The 19,565-nt window shown below is 55.6% G+C and overlaps 2 protein-coding genes across 5 annotated transcripts in view; both read left to right on the plus strand.

The window, feature by feature from the left end:
- BICDL2 (BICD family like cargo adaptor 2) overlaps nt 1-4,736 on the plus strand; it is a 76,196-nt gene extending 71,460 nt beyond the window's left edge. For all 3 annotated transcript variants that reach the window (XM_088471176.1, XM_088471179.1, XM_088471178.1), the window contains 2 exons: nt 2,600-2,720; nt 2,844-4,736. In XM_088471176.1, the coding sequence (XP_088327302.1) occupies nt 2,600-2,720; nt 2,844-3,005 (283 nt within the window). In that variant the 3' untranslated portion in view covers nt 3,006-4,736. The remainder of the gene's footprint in view (nt 1-2,599; nt 2,721-2,843) is intronic.
- Nucleotides 4,737-15,806: 11,070 nt separating this feature from the next.
- Nucleotides 15,807-19,565, plus strand: part of LOC148525137 (ras-related protein Rab-35-like) — a 191,745-nt gene continuing 187,986 nt past the window's right edge. Inside the window, exon 1 of one of the 2 annotated variants that reach the window (XM_088471172.1) lies at nt 15,807-15,892. The gene's annotated coding sequence lies outside the window, so the exon portion shown is untranslated. The other variant, XM_088471173.1, reaches the window with a different exon arrangement.

Below are 19,565 nucleotides of genomic sequence, written 5' to 3' on the forward strand. Positions count from 1 at the left end.
TGACTGCTGGAATGTGCGGTACTTAGGACTGGCTGACTGCTGGACTGTGCGGTACTTAGGACTGGCTGACTGCTGGACTGTGCGGTACTTAGGACTGGGTGACTGCTGGACTGTGCGGTACTTAGGACTGGCTGACTGCTGGACTGTGCGGTACTTGGGACTGGCTGACTGCTGGAATGTGCGGTACTTAGGACTGGCTGACTGCTGGAATGTGCGGTACTTAGGACTGGGTGACTGCTGGAATGTGCGGTACTTGGGACTGGCTGACTGCTGGAATGTGCGGTACTTAGGACTGGCTGATTGCTGGAATGTGCGGGACTTAGGACTGGCTGACTGCTGGAATGTGCGGTACTTAGGACTGGCTGACTGCTGGAATGTGCGGTACTTAGGACTGGCTGACTGCTGGAATGTGCGGTACTTAGGACTGGCTGACTGCTGGAATGTGCGGTACTTAGGACTGGCTGACTGCTGGAATGTGCGGTACTTAGGACTGGGTGACTGCTGGACTGTGCGGTACTTAGGACTAGGTGACTGCTGGACTGTGCGGTACTTAGGACTGGCTGACTGCTGGAATGTGCGGTACTTAGGACTGGGTGACTGCTGGAATGTGCGGTACTTAGGACTGGGTGACTGCTGGACTGTGCGGTACTTAGGACTGGCTGACTGCTGGACTGTGCGGTACTTAGGACTGGCTGACTGCTGGAATGTGCGGTACTTGGGACTGGGTGACTGCTGGAATGTGCGGTACTTAGGACTGGCTGACTGCTGGAATGTGCGGTACTTAGGACTGGCTGACTGCTGGAATGTGCGGTACTTAGGACTGGCTGACTGCTGGAATGTGCGGTACTTAGGACTGGGTGACTGCTGGAATTTGCGGTACTTAGGACTGGGTGACTGCTGGAATGTGCGGTACTTAGGACTGGGTGACTGCTGGAATGTGACTGGTGGAATGGGCGATACTAAGGACTAGGTGACTGGTGGACTGTGTGGTACTTAGGACTGGGTGACTGCTGGAATGTGCGGTACTTAGGACTGGCTGACTGCTGGACTGCGTGGTACTTAGGACTGGCTGACTGCTGGACTGCGTGGTACTTAGGACTGGCTGACTGCTGGAATGTGGAGTTCTTAGGACTCGGTGACTGGTGGAATGTGGAGTTGTTAGGAAGCAGTGACTGGTGGAATGTGGAGTTGTTAGGATGTGGTCACTGGTGGAATGTGGAGGTTTTAGGACACGGTGACTGCTGGAATGTGCGGTTCTTAGGACTGGGTGACTGCTGGAATGTGCGGTTCTTAGGACTGGCTGACTGCTGGAATGTACGGTATTTAGGACTTGGTGATTCCTGGAATGTGCGGTACTTAGGACTCGGTGATTCCAGGAATGTGCGGTACTTAGGACTGGCTGACTGGTGGATTGTGGAATTCTTAGGTCTCTGTGACTGGTGGAATGGACGGTACTTAGGACTGGGTGACTGGAGGAATGTGCATTTCTTTGGACGCAGTGACTGGTGGAATGTGGAGTAGTTAGGAAGCAGTGACTGGTGGAATGTGAAGTTGTTAGGGTAGGATGACTGGTGGAATGTGGAGTTGTTAGGGTACGATGACTGGTGGAATGTGGAGTTGTTAGGACGCGGTGACTGGTGAAATGTGTGGTACTTAGGACATGGTGACTGGTGGAATGTGGAATTCTTAGGTCTCTGTGAGTGGTGGAATGTGTGGTGCTTATGACTGGGTGACTGGATGAATGCATTTCTTTGGACGCAGTGACTGGTGGAATGTGGAGTTGTTAGGACACGGTGACTGGTGGGATGTGGAGTTGTTAGGAAGCAGTAACTGGTGGAATGTGGAGATGTTAGGAAGCAGTGACTGGTGGAATGTGGAGTTGTTAGGGCACGGTGACTGGTGGAATGTGGAGTTGTTAGGGCACGGTGACTGGTGGAATGTGGAGATGTTAGGAAGCAGTGACTGGTGGAATGTGGAGATGTTAGGACACGGTGACTGGTGGAATGTGGAGATGTTAGGACACGGTGACTGGTGGAATGTGGAGATGTTAGGAAGCAGTGACTGGTGGAATGTGGAGATGTTAGGAAGCAGTGACTGGTGGGATGTGGAGTTGTTAGGAAGCAGTGACTGGTGGAATGTGGAGTTGTTAGGACACAGTGACTGGTGGAATGTGGAGTTGTTAGGACACGGTGACTGGTGGAATGTGGAGTTGTTGGGGCACGGTGACTGGTTGAATGTGGAGTTGTTAGGACACAGTGATTGGTGCAATGTGGAGTTGTTAGAACGTGGTGACTGGTTGAACGTGGAATTCTTAGGTCTCTGTGACTGGTGGAATGTGGAGTTGTTGGGGCACGATGATTGCTGGAATTTGGCATTCTATAACACCAGATGACTTTTGGAGTGAGTTCCACAAGACTCCATGAATGGACAGGGGTCATGTCTGCCTGGATAGTTGATCGAACTCAATTAAGGAGGTTTTGATAAGCGGAGCTTTATTGATGTAAGGAGATATGATGGAGTCAGCTATACATGGAACTCGTTACCCCAGCAATAAAGCACTTATGGTGCGGAATGCTGTAGATATATTTTCTGTGTGCAGGAAAGGAGAGCTGGAGCTGGAGTTGGCAAAGTGTCGGCTGGAGAAAGATTCCATGAGTCGGCAACTACTAAGCGCGGTTGAACAAAAAGTGTTACTGAGCCAGGAGCTGGAGGCTTGGCAGGTGAGGGGACTGGGGAACGGGATCACTTGTTACTGTCTTGTACCCCAGTAGTGTCTGCGTGGCGCACTACGAGACGGGAGCATAACGCCAGTTGCGTCATCCGTTGTTGCTCTCTCCTCACAGGATGACATGCAGATTGTTATTAGTCAGCAGCTGAAGTCCCAGAGAGAGCAGGAGACCCAGAGAGACTCGGACTCCTCTCCATCCACCCCCACCAGAAGAGAGAGTGCGAGACGAGCGCGAGACTCCGGCAGTGGCCTCCTCTCATTCTTCAAGAGAATCTGACAGGACAGAAGATGAGACACAGTGAGGCCGACACAGAGGGAGTACTGCGCCACTCAGCACAGCGCATCTTGTGAGAATGTGCCCCGCACATGCCCAGGACAGAGGACACACGCCCACGCATATTTGTGCCATGCTGCCACTTACACCTGTCTGACATGGAGCAGACGGATCGGTGGCGTTCTGGTGTAGGGCAGCAAATATACCAGGCATGTACTGTACATCTCGCAGCGGAGGATGATGGTGGTGGTGACGTCACCGGCACTAGTGAACCATTGCGATTGGCTGCTTGAGAACGCTCTGCTGACACTGATTGGTGCGTTCGCCACCTGCCGTTTCTGATGAGGTGTAATTGTCACCTGATAGCGAGGGAGTTTGCTGCTCATATAATAAATGGTTTATAGTACTGTGGGCACAGTAAGGGTCTGTGAGGTGCAGACATATATATACCGCTGCTGCCGACAGGAACGCATCTGCACTTCCGCGTCTGTGTCCGTCAGCCCCCGCGTCTGTGTGCGTCAGCCCCCGCGTCTGTGTCCGTCAGCCCCCGCGTCTGTGTCCGTCAGCCCCCGCGTCTGTGTCCGTCAGCCCCCGCGTCTGTGTCCGTCAGCCCCCGCGTCTGTGTCCGTCAGTCCCCGTGTCTGTGTCCGTCAGTCCCCGCGTCTGTGTCAGTCAGTCCCCATATCTCCAGCTACTCTATCATCCTTCCATGGAAACTGAAGACAATAATTCCATGTCTCCACATACAGGTGTACTGTATATGTCACCCTACGCGTGACAGGAAAAGACGCCTCAGCTCACAGCAACACCCAATGGGTGACAGAAATACACTTCATATTCCACAGTGACACCCAATGGGTGACAGGAAGACTCTGTATCCCACAGTGACACCCAGTGGGTGATAGGAAGACTCTGTATCCCACAGTGACACCCAATGGGTGAGGCAGGTCCACACAAGACTCCCAGATCTCTCTACTCCATTAGTTAGTGGGAGAACAAATCAAACAGTCTATATTTGTCTTTTATATCCATGAGTTATAATAGCACACCCCATGTGTCATAGCCTCCCTCTGTCACCCTGCAGTGGGAGGGGCACACCCCATGTGTCATAGCCTCCCTCTGTCACCCTGCAGTGGGAGGGGCACACCCCATGTGTCATAGCCTCCCTCTGTCACCCTGCAGTGGGAGGGGCACACCCCATGTGTCATAGCCTCCCTCTGTCACCCTGCAGTGGGAGGGGCACACCCCATGTGTCATAGCCTCCCTCTGTCACCCTGCAGTGGGAGGGGCACACCCCATGTGTCATAGCCTCCCTCTGTCACCCTGCAGTGGGAGGGGCACACTCCATGTATTATAGCCTCCCTCTGTCTGTCACCCTGCAGTGGGAGGGGCACACCCCCTGTCTCATAGCCTCCCTCTGTCACCCTGTAGTGGGAGGGGCACACCCCATATGTCATAGCCTCCCTCTGTCACCCTGCAGTGGGAGGAGCACACCATGTATTATAGCCTCCCTCTGTCTGTCACCCTGCAGTGGGAGGGGCACACTCCATGTATCATAGCCTCCCTCTTCTGTCACCCTGCAGTGGGAGGGGCACACTCCATGTATCACAGCCTCCCTCTTCTGTCACCCTGCAGTGGGAGGGGCACACCCCATGTATCACAGCCTCCCTCTTCTGTCACCCTGCAGTGGGAGGAGCACACTCCATGTATCACAGCCTCCCTCTGTCACCCTGCAGTGGGAGGAGCACACTCCATGTATCACAGCCTCCCTCTGTCACCCTGCAGTGGGAGGAGCACACTCCATGTATCACAGCCTCCCTCTTCTGTCACCCTGCAGTGGGAGGGGCACACTCCATGTATCACAGCCTCCCTCTTCTGTCACCCTGCAGTGGAAGGGGCACACCCCATGTATCACAGCCTCCCTCTTCTGTCACCCTGCAGTGGGAGGAGCACACTCCATGTATCACAGCCTCCCTCTGTCACCCTGCAGTGGGAGGGGCACACTCCATGTATCACAGCCTCCCTCTTCTGTCACCCTGCAGTGGGAGGGGCACACTCCATGTATCACAGCCTCCCTCTTCTGCCACCCTGCAGTGGGAGGGGCACACCCCATGTATCACAGCCTCCCTCTTCTGTCACCCTGCAGTGGGAGGAGCACACTCCATGTATCACAGCCTCCCTCTGTCACCCTGCAGTGGAAGGAGCACACTCCATGTATCACAGCCTCCCTCTGTCACCCTGCAGTGGGAGGGGCACACCCCATGTGTCATAGCCTCCCTCTGTCACCCTGCAGTGGGAGGGGCACACCCCATATGTCATAGCCTCGCTCTGTCACCCTGCAGTGGGAGGAGCACACCATGTATTATAGCCTCCCTCTGTCTGTCACCCTGCAGTGGGAGGGGCACACTCCATGTATCATAGCCTCCCTCTTCTGTCACCCTGCAGTGGGAGGGGCACACTCCATGTATCATAGCCTCCCTCTTCTGTCACCCTGCAGTGGGAGGGGCACACTCCATGTATCACAGCCTCCCTCTTCTGTCACCCTGCAGTGGGAGGGGCACACCCCATGTATCACAGCCTCCCTCTTCTGTCACCCTGCAGTGGGAGGGGCACACTCCATGTATCACAGCCTCCCTCTGTCACCCTGCAGTGGGAGGGGCACACTCCATGTATCACAGCCTCCCTCTTCTGTCACCCTGCAGTGGGAGGGGCACACCCCATGTATCACAGCCTCCCTCTTCTGTCACCCTGCAGTGGGAGGGGCACACTCCATGTATCACAGCCTCCCTCTTCTGTCACCCTGCAGTGGGAGGGGCACACCCCATGTATCACAGCCTCCCTCTTCTGTCACCCTGCAGTGGGAGGAGCACACTCCATGTATCACAGCCTCCCTCTGTCACCCTGCAGTGGGAGGAGCACACTCCATGTATCACAGCCTCCCTCTGTCACCCTGCAGTGGGAGGAGCACACTCCATGTATCACAGCCTCCCTCTTCTGTCACCCTGCAGTGGGAGGGGCACACTCCATGTATCACAGCCTCCCTCTTCTGTCACCCTGCAGTGGGAGGGGCACACCCCATGTATCACAGCCTCCCTCTTCTGTCACCCTGCAGTGGGAGGAGCACACTCCATGTATCACAGCCTCCCTCTGTCACCCTGCAGTGGGAGGGGCACACTCCATGTATCACAGCCTCCCTCTTCTGTCACCCTGCAGTGGGAGGGGCACACTCCATGTATCACAGCCTCCCTCTTCTGTCACCCTGCAGTGGGAGGGGCACACCCCATGTATCACAGCCTCCCTCTTCTGTCACCCTGCAGTGGGAGGAGCACACTCCATGTATCACAGCCTCCCTCTGTCACCCTGCAGTGGAAGGAGCACACTCCATGTATCACAGCCTCCCTCTGTCACCCTGCAGTGGGAGGGGCACACCCCATGTGTCATAGCCTCCCTCTGTCACCCTGCAGTGGGAGGGGCACACCCCATATGTCATAGCCTCCCTCTGTCACCCTGCAGTGGGAGGAGCACACCATGTATTATAGCCTCCCTCTGTCTGTCACCCTGCAGTGGGAGGGGCACACTCCATGTATCATAGCCTCCCTCTTCTGTCACCGTGCAGTGGGAGGGGCACACTCCATGTATCATAGCCTCCCTCTTCTGTCACCCTGCAGTGGGAGGAGCACACTCCATGTATCACAGCCTCCCTCTTCTGTCACCCTGCAGTGGGAGGGGCACACCCCATGTATCACAGCCTCCCTCTTCTGTCACCCTGCAGTGGGAGGAGCACACTCCATGTATCACAGCCTCCCTCTTCTGTCACCCTGCAGTGGGAGGGGCACACTCCATGTATCACAGCCTCCCTCTTCTGTCACCCTGCAGTGGGAGGGGCACACTCCATGTATCACAGCCTCCCTCTTCTGTCACCCTGCAGTGGGAGGGGCACACCCCATGTATCACAGCCTCCCTCTTCTGTCACCCTGCAGTGGGAGGGGCACACTCCATGTATCACAGCCTCCCTCTGTCACCCTGCAGTGGAAGGAGCACACTCCATGTATCACAGCCTCCCTCTGTCACCCTGCAGTGGGAGGGGCACACCCCATGTGTCATAGCCTCCCTCTGTCACCCTGCAGTGGGAGGGGCACACCCCATATGTCATAGCCTCCCTCTGTCACCCTGCAGTGGGAGGGGCACACTCCATGTATCATAGCCTCCCTCTTCTGTCACCCTGCAGTGGGAGGGGCACACTCCATGTATCATAGCCTCCCTCTTCTGTCACCCTGCAGTGGGAGGGGCACACCATGTATCACAGCCTCCCTCTTCTGTCACCCTGCAGTGGTGGGGCACACCCCATGTATCACAGCCTCCCTCTTCTGTCACCCTGCAGTGGGAGGGGCACACTCCATGTATCACAGCCTCCCTCTGTCACCCTGCAGTGGGAGGGGCACACTCCATGTATCACAGCCTCCCTCTTCTGTCTCCCTGCAGTGGGAGGGGCACACTCCATGTATCACAGCCTCCCTCTTCTGTCACCCTGCAGTGGGAGGGGCACACTCCATGTATCACAGCCTCCCTCTTCTGTCACCCTGCAGTGGGAGGGGCACACCCCATGTATCACAGCCTCCCTCTTCTGTCACCCTGCAGTGGGAGGAGCACACTCCATGTATCACAGCCTCCCTCTGTCACCCTGCAGTGGGAGGAGCACACTCCATGTATCACAGCCTCCCTCTGTCACCCTGCAGTAGGAGGAGCACACTCCATGTATCACAGCCTCCCTCTTCTGTCACCCTGCAGTGGGAGGGGCACACTCCATGTATCACAGCCTCCCTCTTCTGTCACCCTGCAGTGGGAGGGGCACACTCCATGTATCACAGCCTCCCTCTTCTGTCACCCTGCAGTGGGAGGAGCACACCATGTATTATAGCCTCCCTCTGTCACCCTGCAGTGGGAGGGGCACACTCCATGTATCACAGCCTCCCTCTGTCACCCTGCAGTGGGAGGAGCACACCATGTATTATAGCCTCCCTCTATCTGTCACCCTGCAGTGGGAGGAGCACACCATGTATTAAAGCCTCCCTCTGTCACCCTGCAGTGGGAGGAGCACACCATGTATTAAAGCCTCCCTCTATCTGTCACCCTGCAGTGGGAGGTAAACACTCCATGTATCATAGCCTCCCTCTTTTGTCACTCTGCAGTGGGAGGAGCACACCCCATGTATCATAGCCTCCCTCTATCTGTCACCCTGCAGTGGGAGGTGCACACTCCATGTATCATAGCCTCCCTCTTTTGTCACCCTGCAGTGGGAGGAGCACACTCCATGTGTTATAGCCTCCCTCTATCTGGCACCCTGCAGTGGGAGGAGCACACTCCATGTGTCATAGCCTCCCTCTAGTGGTCACCCTGCAGTGGGAGGGGTTGGTTCTTGATCGCATATCACCCTTCTGTCCCTGTTACCCTGCAGTGGGAGGGGCAGGTTTCATACTTCATATCACCCTTCTGTCTGTCACTCTGCAGTGGGAGGGGCAGGTTCCCGGTCTCATATCATCCTTCTGTCTCTCTCACCCTACAGTGGGAGGGGCACACTCCATGTGTCATAGCCTCTGTCACCCTGAAGTGGAAGGGGCACACTCCATGTGTCATAGACCCCTCTGTCACCCTGCAGTGGGAGGGGCAGGTTCCTGGTGTGATATCACCCTTCTGTCTGTGTTACCCTGCAATGGGAGGGGCAGGTTCCTGGTGTGATATCACCCTTCTGTCTGTGTGTTACCCTGCAATGGGAGGGGCAGGTTCCTGGTGTGATATCACCCTTCTGTCTGTGTTACCCTGCAATGGGAGGGGCAGGTTCCTGGTCTGATATCACCCTTCTGTCTGTGTTACCCTGCAATGGGAGGGGCAGGTTCCTGGTCTGATATCACCCTTCTGTCTATGTTACCCTGCAGTGGGAGGGGCAGGTTTCTGGTCTCATATCACCCGGTTGTCTGTGCACCCTTCTGTCTGTGTTACCCTGCAGTGGGAGGGGCAGGTTTCTGGTCTCATATCACCCGGTTGTCTGTGTCACCCTGCAGTGGGAGGGGCAGGTTTCTGGTCTGATATCACCCTTCTGTCTGTGTTACCCTGCAGTGGGAGGGGCAGGTTTCTGGTCTCATATCACCCGGTTGTCTGTGCACCCTTCTGTCTGTGTTACCCTGCAGTGGGAGGGGCAGGTTTCTGGTCTCATATCACCCGGTTGTCTGTGTCACCCTGCAGTGGGAGGGGCAGGTTTCTGGTCTCATATCACCCGGTTGTCTGTGTCACCCTGCAGTGGGAGGGGCAGGTTTCTGGTCTCATATCACCCGGTTGTCTGTGTCACCCTGCAGTGAGAGGGGCAGGTTTCTGGTCTGATATAACCCTTCTGTCTGGGAGGGGCAGACGCCTTAGTTCTCTCCCATATACAATTATTTTGTGTACCTTTATATAATGTGTATATACTGCCTGTTATCCATTATGTATATAATATAGACCTATTTTGAAGTGTTTGTGTGTCTGTAAAGTATGTGATTGGGAGACCTGTAATGTCAGGAAATATACCAGAGATATGATCCAGGCCTGAATGTACAGGCAGCAAAATGGTAGATGTAATGGGAGAGTGTAATGGTGCATACAGTACACACGGGACGATGTACAGCGATATCGACGTACGATCTCCCTGCACCTTCCTGGATGACCGATAGTGATCCTCCAGCACACGACCAACCCCGCAACGACGGGCCAGCGAGCCTCAATCGCGGGTCCCTATGTCACCTGGTTGATATCGACCAGGTTGGCCTGCATGCACGGGCGATGGACAATATCGCTATCGTCCATACGTGTCCACGCATTGCAGGTCGTTGCGGGGTTGGAAGGGGCCAAAAATGCACAATATTAAAGTTAACTGTCGTTATCGTGCATTTTAATCTACCGTGTGTATGCACCATAACCGTGCATGGGAGGCAGATCTATAAGTAACAGTGCATGGGGGGGGCAGAATAGAACTATAGGGGGTGGCGTAACAGTGCATGCGAGGAAGAGCTATAAGTAACAGTGCATGGGGGGGCAGAATAGAACTATAGGGGTGGAGTAACAGTGCATGGGGGGCAGAACTATAAGTAACAGTGCATGGGGGGGCAGAATAGAACTATAGGGGGTGGAGTAACAGTGCATGGGGGTCAGAACTATAAGTAACAGTGCATGGGAGGGCAGAATAGAACTATAGGGGGTGGAGTAACAGTGCATGGGGGTCAGAACTATAAGTAACAGTGCATGGGGGGGCAGAATAGAACTATAGGGGGTGGAGTAACAGTGCATGGGGGTCAGAACTATAAGTAACAGTGCATGGGGGGGCAGAATAGAACTATAGGGGGTGGAGTAACAGTGCATGGGGGTCAGAACTATAAGTAACAGTGCATGGGGGGGCAGAATAGAACTATAGGGGGTGGAGTAACAGTGCATGGGGGGGGCAGAATAGAACTATAGGGGGTGGAGTAACAGTGCACGAGGGGCAGAACTATAGAGGGTGGAGACTCCCCAGCCGTGTCTTCAGCTCCAAACCCCCCTCCTTTACACTAGTCAGACAGATTTATTAAAGTATAAATCTCCTTACACTGCTGTGACACAGTCAGCATTGGCGGGACGGCGTTGGCTCCTGTCTGTGTGTACTGTGCAGGGCTGCTGCTGTGTGTACAGGGAAAGCCACAGACGGGGCTGGAGGCGGAACAGTCAGTGGTGACCGACTGCTCCACAAAGGCTTATGGTAGGAGCTGCTGCGTGGACATGCGCAGCAGCTCCCCCGTCGGCCATGTTTTTTTAAATTAGTAACATTGCCCGATCGGCAGCCAGGCCGGCTGAGCAGAGCAACAGGGTTGAATGAAGGGCTCCGGGCTGGGCCGCATAATCAACACTGTTGGGCAGCATAAAATATTTATTTGGGCCGCATGTTTGACATGCCTGATGTAAGTACTTAGCGGCTTTTATATTAGAGCAATGACAAGCCAGTTTACACAAATAAATATATATTTTTCCTTCAGCAATGCAGGGGTTAAACAGAACACAGGAAAAACAAACCGGGCTTTTCTTTTTCAGCACTGCAGTATGTGTGTCTTGCTTTGTTCAAACAACAGGTGAACTTAATTAGACAGCATGAACACTAGCTGGTGAACATACTAATCTAAACTTATATATCTTAAGCACCTTAGTAAAAAAAAACTAAGAAAAGGAAAGTAATTTTTTTTTCTCAGTATACAGTACACACAAACAGCTTTTCCTTACAGTGCACAGCAAGTTACTTACAGTGTCCTCAATATAACTGTGTTTTTTCTGGTTCACAAACCTTACTCACATATACTGATCGTTCTGCCTTGTCAGATCCTTTGCTAGGCTGGAAGCGGCTGGCATTTGCACTGCAAGACAGCAGCGCAGTTCACCATACTGGCACAACACAGGGTGTTGAAATGAGGATTCCAGACAGGCAGGTACTCGGTAAGCAGTGTCTTTAATGGCAGCAAACACTGCACTTCAGCATACATGAGCTTAGGCCTGGACACACACGGGCACATAACACAAATAAATCAACAAAGTAAAAGTCCCAGCACTCCTCATGCTTAGCAGTCAGCAGTGGCTTGTAGCCACAATTGGTCATGGTCTCCCAGCATAGCACTTGATCCCTGGCACTACAACACTATAGCCTACTAACTGGCCGCTAGTCAGCATCAGTGCTCAGAGCAGTGGGTTTGTGAGAGTTCTAAACTCTTCCTCTGCTGCTCAGTGATGAGTTTCAGCTGGGCCTGTGCAACCGTGAAAACCTGAAGTTCCCCACCTCCACTGCTAATGCAGAATGCACAGGCTTCACTCCACCAGAATGTGGGTAATTCAGGTGAGACACACCACACAGTGCATGGGGCAGAAGTATAGGGGGAAGAGTAACAATGCATGGGGGCAGAACTATAGGGGAGGAGTAACAGTGCATGGGGTAGAATAATAGGGGGAGGAGTAACAGCGCATGGGGCAGAACTATAGGGGGAGGTGTAACAATGCATGGGCGCAGAACATTAGGGGGAGGAGTAAGTGCATGAGGCAGGACTATAGGGGGTGGAGTAACAATGCATGGGTGCAGAACATTAGGGGGAGGAGTAAGTCCATGAGGCAGAACTATAGGGGGTGGAGTAATAGTGCATGGGGGCAGAACCATCGGGGGAGGAGTAGCAGTGCATGGGGGCAGAACCATCGGGGGAGGAGTAGCAGTGCATGGGGGCAGAACTATAGGGGGAGGAGTAGCAGTGCATGGGGGCAGAACTATAGGGGGAGGAGTAGCAGTGCATGGGGCAGAACTATAGGGGGGAGGAGTAGCAGTGCATGGGGGCAGAACTATAGGGGGGAGGAGTAGCAGTGCATGGGGGCAGAACTATAGGGGGGAGGAGTAGCAGTGCATGGGGGCAGAACTATAGGGGGGAGGAGTAACAATGCATGGGCATACTAAGATTTGGGAAGATGCTGGGACATCCAGGAGGAGGGGGCAGATAGACAAATAAGAGAGAAAAGGGGTATATTTGTCTGTCGCCAGCATAGAGGTGGGGGCTGAACGTGCGTAATATACTGAGAACAGGTATAATGTGAGATAAGGGGGCCAATAGCAGAGCACTGAAGGGAACTGCTAGAGGCGGGGAGGCGAGGATGTGTCAGTAATGGAGGCCTGGTTCAGAGGTGGACGCAGCGTCGAACGGCCGATGTTTTAGTCTGCGCATGCATCCTAGTTGCACTGTGCATGGTCCCGATGGTTACCGCCAGGGGATGCAGAACAAATTTGGGTGCAGAGAGAGGCAATTTCAGTGGGCGTTCCTGAGTGGTAATAGGAGGGGGCTAGGGAGACGGGCACATTGCGGCCAGCGACTCTGTCTTTTTTCCCGTTGCCCCGGCAGCCATGTTCCAACTGACATTCTGAGCTACTATAGGGCTGCTCTAATGTTAAATGGTGCCATTTGTGTCACAGCCAGTGGGCATCTCTGTACCAATCCCATCGGCTGTGGCATTAGCAGAAAGACCCAGTTGTTGCTGTATTACCATCCACCTCTAAATCTGTCCGGAAACGGTATGTCATGACGGCTATCAGGATAGCCTATGTCACAGTACCGACAGCGGCATCCCGATGGTTGGTATCCTGACCGGGATCGAGTAAGTATACCCCCCCTCCCCCTCCTAAGCCTCCCTTCTTGTAGCGTCCTTGACTACATCCCATCTGGCCCAGCGTCACTGCAGGAATAATCAGAAAGGCAGAAGCTGCACCTGGCGTGGACACTGCTGCAAAGGACAAGGGAGTGAAGGGTGCCGACGAGAAATGAGCCTCCCATGAGTAATCATTGGTCACTGTAGTTAGTCTCGATGGACTGTAGAGGGCAGAAGCCAAATTGTAGTGAGTTGGGAGGAGACAGTAGGGTCATCATTATATAAAAGACACTCAAGTAGTTTGTTTGGAAGGAAAGGTGAGAAGAGACATGGAGCTGTAGCTGGAGAGAGAAGTAGGGCCGTAAGGTGGGTTCTTCATGATCGGAGAGATGAGTGCATGCTTGACGATGGAAGGAAAGGTGCCAGCGAAGAGGTGCTGGATACTGCTAACCATTGCTTAGGTGGCATTAAAGTGTTGGGATAAGGGACAGGTTGAGGGGCAATAGAGGGCAGTATGAAAACCTTGTCATCAGTAATAGCAGAGAAAGAACTGGGGATAGGTAGATGATTGGAGAAGGTGGGTGGATCTGGCGAGAGAGAATTGAGGCAGGACTTCTGCACTGGTGCTTGGAGCTTTGTTGCTATTGGTTCTGCTGGGATTGCCAGGGCTGACGTTTGGCTCGTTGAAGACATGTGTTGGGTCGTGAGTAGCTCATCTAGGGATGAGGGTTCTAGAAAGAGATTGCAACAATAGGGCAAAACAGAGTATCAATAAGAATAAGAAGAGGTTGAAGAAGGCTGTGAAGAGGAGTGGGTGGGGACCACTCAGTTGTCGCTGTCTAAGAATAGATTTGGGTGCACAATGGGGGTGTAGGAGGCAGTGTGAGGTAGAAGCAAAGGTTAGGAGACCAGTCTGGTGGAGTATGAGAAGCTGGAGATGTGCAGAGAAGCATGAGTTCCAGAGAGTGTTCATCCGATGGTTGGGAGATGACGTCCACTGGGAGACATCGCAAGAGAAAGAAGACAGGAGGAGATGAGAGGTGGCAATAGGGGGTAATCTCCCAGAAGAGCGGATGTGACAATAAAGCAAGACATAAATCTTGTGAGGAATTTTGAAACTGGACTGCAGATGACTGCAACACGGTGGAAGAGAAGACAGTAGAGACATATGATGTAGAATTTAAAGTCGGCGAATGAGAGAGAGGGTTCAGGGAGGGGAGATGCAGAAAGTGTAACCAGGGGAAAGTAGCAAACCAACTACACCACATGGCCGGTCACATGTTCGAGGAGTAGTGTCAGAGGGGGCCAAGCTTCAGTAATGGAAAGGAGAGTCAGAGAGGGAAAGGCTGTGCACAGAAAAATTGGGAGGTGAGAGATAGAGGTGGTTAGAGTGAGGAGCCAGGTGAGGGAGACAGAGGGGGGGGGGCGAGGAGCCAGGTGAGGGTGACAGAGGGGGGGGCGAGGAGCCAGGTGAGGGTGACAGAGGGGGGGGGCGAGGAGCCAGGTGAGGGTGACAGAGGGGGGGGGGCGAGGAGCCAGGTGAGGGAGACAGAGGGGGGGGCGAGGAGCCAGGTGAGGGTGACAGAGGGGGGGGGGCGAGGAGCCAGGTGAGGGTGACAGAGGGGGGGGGCGAGGAGCCAGGTGAGGGTGACAGAGGGGGGGGGGCGAGGAGCCAGGTGAGGGTGACAGAGGGGGGGGGCGAGGAGCCAGGTGAGGGTGACAGAGGGGGGGGGCGAGGAGCCAGGTGAGGGAGACAGAGGGGGGGGGCGAGGAGCCAGGTGAGGGTGACAGAGGGGGGGGGCGAGGAGCCAGGTGAGGGTGACAGAGGGGGGGGGGGGCGAGGAGCCAGGTGAGGGTGACAGAGGGGGGGGGCGAGGAGCCAGGTGAGGGTGACAGAGGGGGGGGGGCGAGGAGCCAGGTGAGGGAGACAGAGGGGGGGGGGCGAGGAGCCAGGTGAGGGTGACAGAGGGGGGGGGCGAGGAGCCAGGTGAGGGAGACAGAGGGGGGGGGGCGAGGAGCCAGGTGAGGGTGACAGAGGGGGGGGGCGAGGAGCCAGGTGAGGGTGACAGAGGGGGGGGGCGAGGAGCCAGGTGAGGGTGACAGAGGGGGGGGGCGAGGAGCCAGGTGAGGGTGACAGAGGGGGGGGGCGAGGAGCCAGGTGAGGGTGACAGAGGGGGGGGGCGAGGAGCCAGGTGAGGGAGACAGAGGGGGGGGGCGAGGAGCCAGGTGAGGGTGACAGAGGGGGGGGGGCGAGGAGCCAGGTGAGGGAGACAGAGGGGGGGGGCGAGGAGCCAGGTGAGGGTGACAGAGGGGGGGGGCGAGGAGCCAGGTGAGGGTGACAGAGGGGGGGGGCGAGGAGCCAGGTGAGGGAGACAGAGGGGGGGGGCGAGGAGCCAGGTGAGGGTGACAGAGGGGGGGGCGAGGAGCCAGGTGAGGGTGACAGAGGGGGGGGGGGCGAGGAGCCAGGTGAGGGTGACAGAGGGGGGGGGCGAGGAGCCAGGTGAGGGTGACAGAGGGGGGGGGCGAGGAGCCAGGTGAGACATAAGGGGGGACAGGTGAGAGGCAGAGGGAGGACAGTGAGGTGAGAGACGCCGGGACATGGGCGGGGTGAGAGCTCCGGGATGAGGGAGATGATGAGCGGCCTCCGGGGAGGGGATAAGTCGCAGCTGAGAGGAAGAGGAGGAGCAGAGACTGCAGGAGAGAGAGAGAGACAGCCCGGAGCGGTGAGTAACGGGACCCTGAGAGACTGCGCTACATCCGGGTACTGGAAGTGACAGCATAGAGACAGTGAGGAGAAGGTGTGAGACAGCCGGGTGCTGGGAGTGATAGGAGAGAGACAGTGAGGAGACGGTGTGAGACTGCCGGGTGCTGGGAGTGATAGGAGAGAGACAGTGAGGAGACGGTGTGAGACTGCCGGGTGCTGGGAGTGATAGGAGAGAGACAGTGAGGAGACGGTGTGAGACAGCCGGGTGCTGGGAGTGATAGGAGAGAGACAGTGAGGAGACGGTGTGAGACAGCCGGGTGCTGGCACTGATAGGAGAGAGACAGTGAGGAGAAGGTGTGAGACAGCCGAGTGCTAGGAGTGATAGGAGAGAGACAGTGAGGAGACGGTGTGAGACAGCCGGATACTGGGAGTGATAGGAGAGAGACAGTGAGGAGACGGTGTGAGACAGCCGGGTACTGGGAGTGATAGGAGAGAGACAGTGAGGAGACGGTGTGAGACAGCCGGATACTGGGAGTGATAGGAGAGAGACAGTGAGGAGACGGTGTGAGACAGCCGGGTACTGGGAGTGATAGGAGAGAGACAGTGAGGAGACGGTGTGAGACAGCCGGGTGCTGGGAGTGATAGGAGAGAGACAGTGAGGAGACAGTGTGAGACAGCCGGGTGCTGGGAGTGATAGGAGAGAGACAGTGAGGAGACAGTGTGAGACAGCCGGGTGCTGGGAGTGATAGGAGAGAGACAGTGAGGAGACGGTGTGAGACAGCCGGGTGCTGGGAGTGATAGGAGAGAGACAGTGAGGAGACAGTGTGAGACAGCCGGGTGCTGGCACTGATAGGAGAGAGACAGTGAGGAGAAGGTGTGAGACAGCCGAGTGCTAGGAGTGATAGGAGAGAGACAGTGAGGAGACAGTGTGAGACAGCCGGATACTGGGAGTGATAGGAGAGAGACAGTGAGGAGACGGTGTGAGACAGCCGGGTGCTGGGAGTGATAGGAGAGAGACAGTGAGGAGACGGTGTGAGACTGCCGGGTGCTGGGAGTGATAGGAGAGAGACAGTGAGGAGACGGTGTGAGACAGCCGGGTGCTGGGAGTGATAGGAGAGAGACAGTGAGGAGACAGTGTGAGACAGCCGGGTGCTGGGAGTGATAGGAGAGAGACAGTGAGGAGAAGGTGTGAGACAGCCGAGTGCTAGGAGTGATAGGAGAGAGACAGTGAGGAGACAGTGAGACAGCCGGATACTGGGAGTGATAGGAGAGAGACAGTGAGGAGACGGTGTGAGACAGCCGGGTGCTGGGAGTGATAGGAGAGAGACAGTGAGGAGACGGTGTGAGACAGCCGGGTGCTGGCACTGATAGGAGAGAGACAGTGAGGAGAAGGTGTGAGACAGCCGAGTGCTAGGAGTGATAGGAGAGAGACAGTGAGGAGACGGTGTGAGACAGCCGGATACTGGGAGTGATAGGAGAGAGACAGTGAGGAGACGGTGTGAGACAGCCGGGTACTGGGAGTGATAGGAGAGAGACAGTGAGGAGACGGTGTGAGACAGCCGGATACTGGGAGTGATAGGAGAGAGACAGTGAGGAGACGGTGTGAGACAGCCGGGTACTGGGAGTGATAGGAGAGAGACAGTGAGGAGACGGTGTGAGACAGCCGGGTGCTGGGAGTGATAGGAGAGAGACAGTGAGGAGACAGTGTGAGACAGCCGGGTGCTGGGAGTGATAGGAGAGAGACAGTGAGGAGACAGTGTGAGACAGCCGGGTGCTGGGAGTGATAGGAGAGAGACAGTGAGGAGACGGTGTGAGACAGCCGGGTGCTGGGAGTGATAGGAGAGAGACAGTGAGGAGACAGTGTGAGACAGCCGGGTGCTGGCACTGATAGGAGAGAGACAGTGAGGAGAAGGTGTGAGACAGCCGAGTGCTAGGAGTGATAGGAGAGAGACAGTGAGGAGACAGTGTGAGACAGCCGGATACTGGGAGTGATAGGAGAGAGACAGTGAGGAGACGGTGTGAGACAGCCGGGTGCTGGGAGTGATAGGAGAGAGACAGTGAGGAGACGGTGTGAGACAGCCGGGTGCTGGCACTGATAGGAGAGAGACAGTGAGGAGAAGGTGTGAGACAGCCGAGTGCTAGGAGTGATAGGAGAGAGACAGTGAGGAGACGGTGTGAGACAGCCGGATACTGGGAGTGATAGGAGAGAGACAGTGAGGAGACGGTGTGAGACAGCCGGGTACTGGGAGTGATAGGAGAGAGACAGTGAGGAGACGGTGTGAGACAGCCGGATACTGGGAGTGATAGGAGAGAGACAGTGAGGAGACGGTGTGAGACAGCCGGGTACTGGGAGTGATAGGAGAGAGACAGTGAGGAGACGGTGTGAGACAGCCGGGTGCTGGGAGTGATAGGAGAGAGACAGTGAGGAGACAGTGTGAGACAGCCGGGTGCTGGGAGTGATAGGAGAGAGACAGTGAGGAGACAGTGTGAGACAGCCGGGTGCTGGGAGTGATAGGAGAGAGACAGTGAGGAGACGGTGTGAGACAGCCGGGTGCTGGGAGTGATAGGAGAGAGACAGTGAGGAGACAGTGTGAGACAGCCGGGTGCTGGCACTGATAGGAGAGAGACAGTGAGGAGAAGGTGTGAGACAGCCGAGTGCTAGGAGTGATAGGAGAGAGACAGTGAGGAGACAGTGTGAGACAGCCGGATACTGGGAGTGATAGGAGAGAGACAGTGAGGAGACGGTGTGAGACAGCCGGGTACTGGGAGTGATAGGAGAGAGACAGTGAGGAGACGGTGTGAGACAGCCGGATACTGGGAGTGATAGGAGAGAGACAGTGAGGAGACGGTGTGAGACAGCCGGGTACTGGGAGTGATAGGAGAGAGACAGTGAGGAGAAGGTGTGAGACAGCCGGGTGCTGAGAGTGATAGGAGAGAGACAGTGAGGAGACAGTGTGAGACAGCCGGGTGCTGGCACTGATAGGAGAGAGACAGTGAGGAGAAGGTGTGAGACAGCCGAGTGCTAGGAGTGATAGGAGAGAGACAGTGAGGAGACAGTGTGAGACAGCCGGATACTGGGAGTGATAGGAGAGAGACAGTGAGGAGACGGTGTGAGACAGCCGGGTGCTGGGAGTGATAGGAGAGAGACAGTGAGGAGACGGTGTGAGACAGCCGGGTGCTGGCACTGATAGGAGAGAGACAGTGAGGAGAAGGTGTGAGACAGCCGAGTGCTAGGAGTGATAGGAGAGAGACAGTGAGGAGACGGTGTGAGACAGCCGGATACTGGGAGTGATAGGAGAGAGACAGTGAGGAGACGGTGTGAGACAGCCGGGTACTGGGAGTGATAGGAGAGAGACAGTGAGGAGACGGTGTGAGACAGCCGGATACTGGGAGTGATAGGAGAGAGACAGTGAGGAGACGGTGTGAGACAGCCGGGTACTGGGAGTGATAGGAGAGAGACAGTGAGGAGACGGTGTGAGACAGCCGGGTGCTGGGAGTGATAGGAGAGAGACAGTGAGGAGACAGTGTGAGACAGCCGGGTGCTGGGAGTGATAGGAGAGAGACAGTGAGGAGACAGTGTGAGACAGCCGGGTGCTGGGAGTGATAGGAGAGAGACAGTGAGGAGACGGTGTGAGACAGCCGGGTGCTGGGAGTGATAGGAGAGAGACAGTGAGGAGACAGTGTGAGACAGC

This window comes from Taudactylus pleione, unplaced genomic scaffold (assembly GCF_031769625.1).
Source record: "Taudactylus pleione unplaced genomic scaffold, aTauple2 ptg000112l, whole genome shotgun sequence".
NCBI lineage: Eukaryota > Metazoa > Chordata > Amphibia > Anura > Myobatrachidae > Taudactylus > Taudactylus pleione.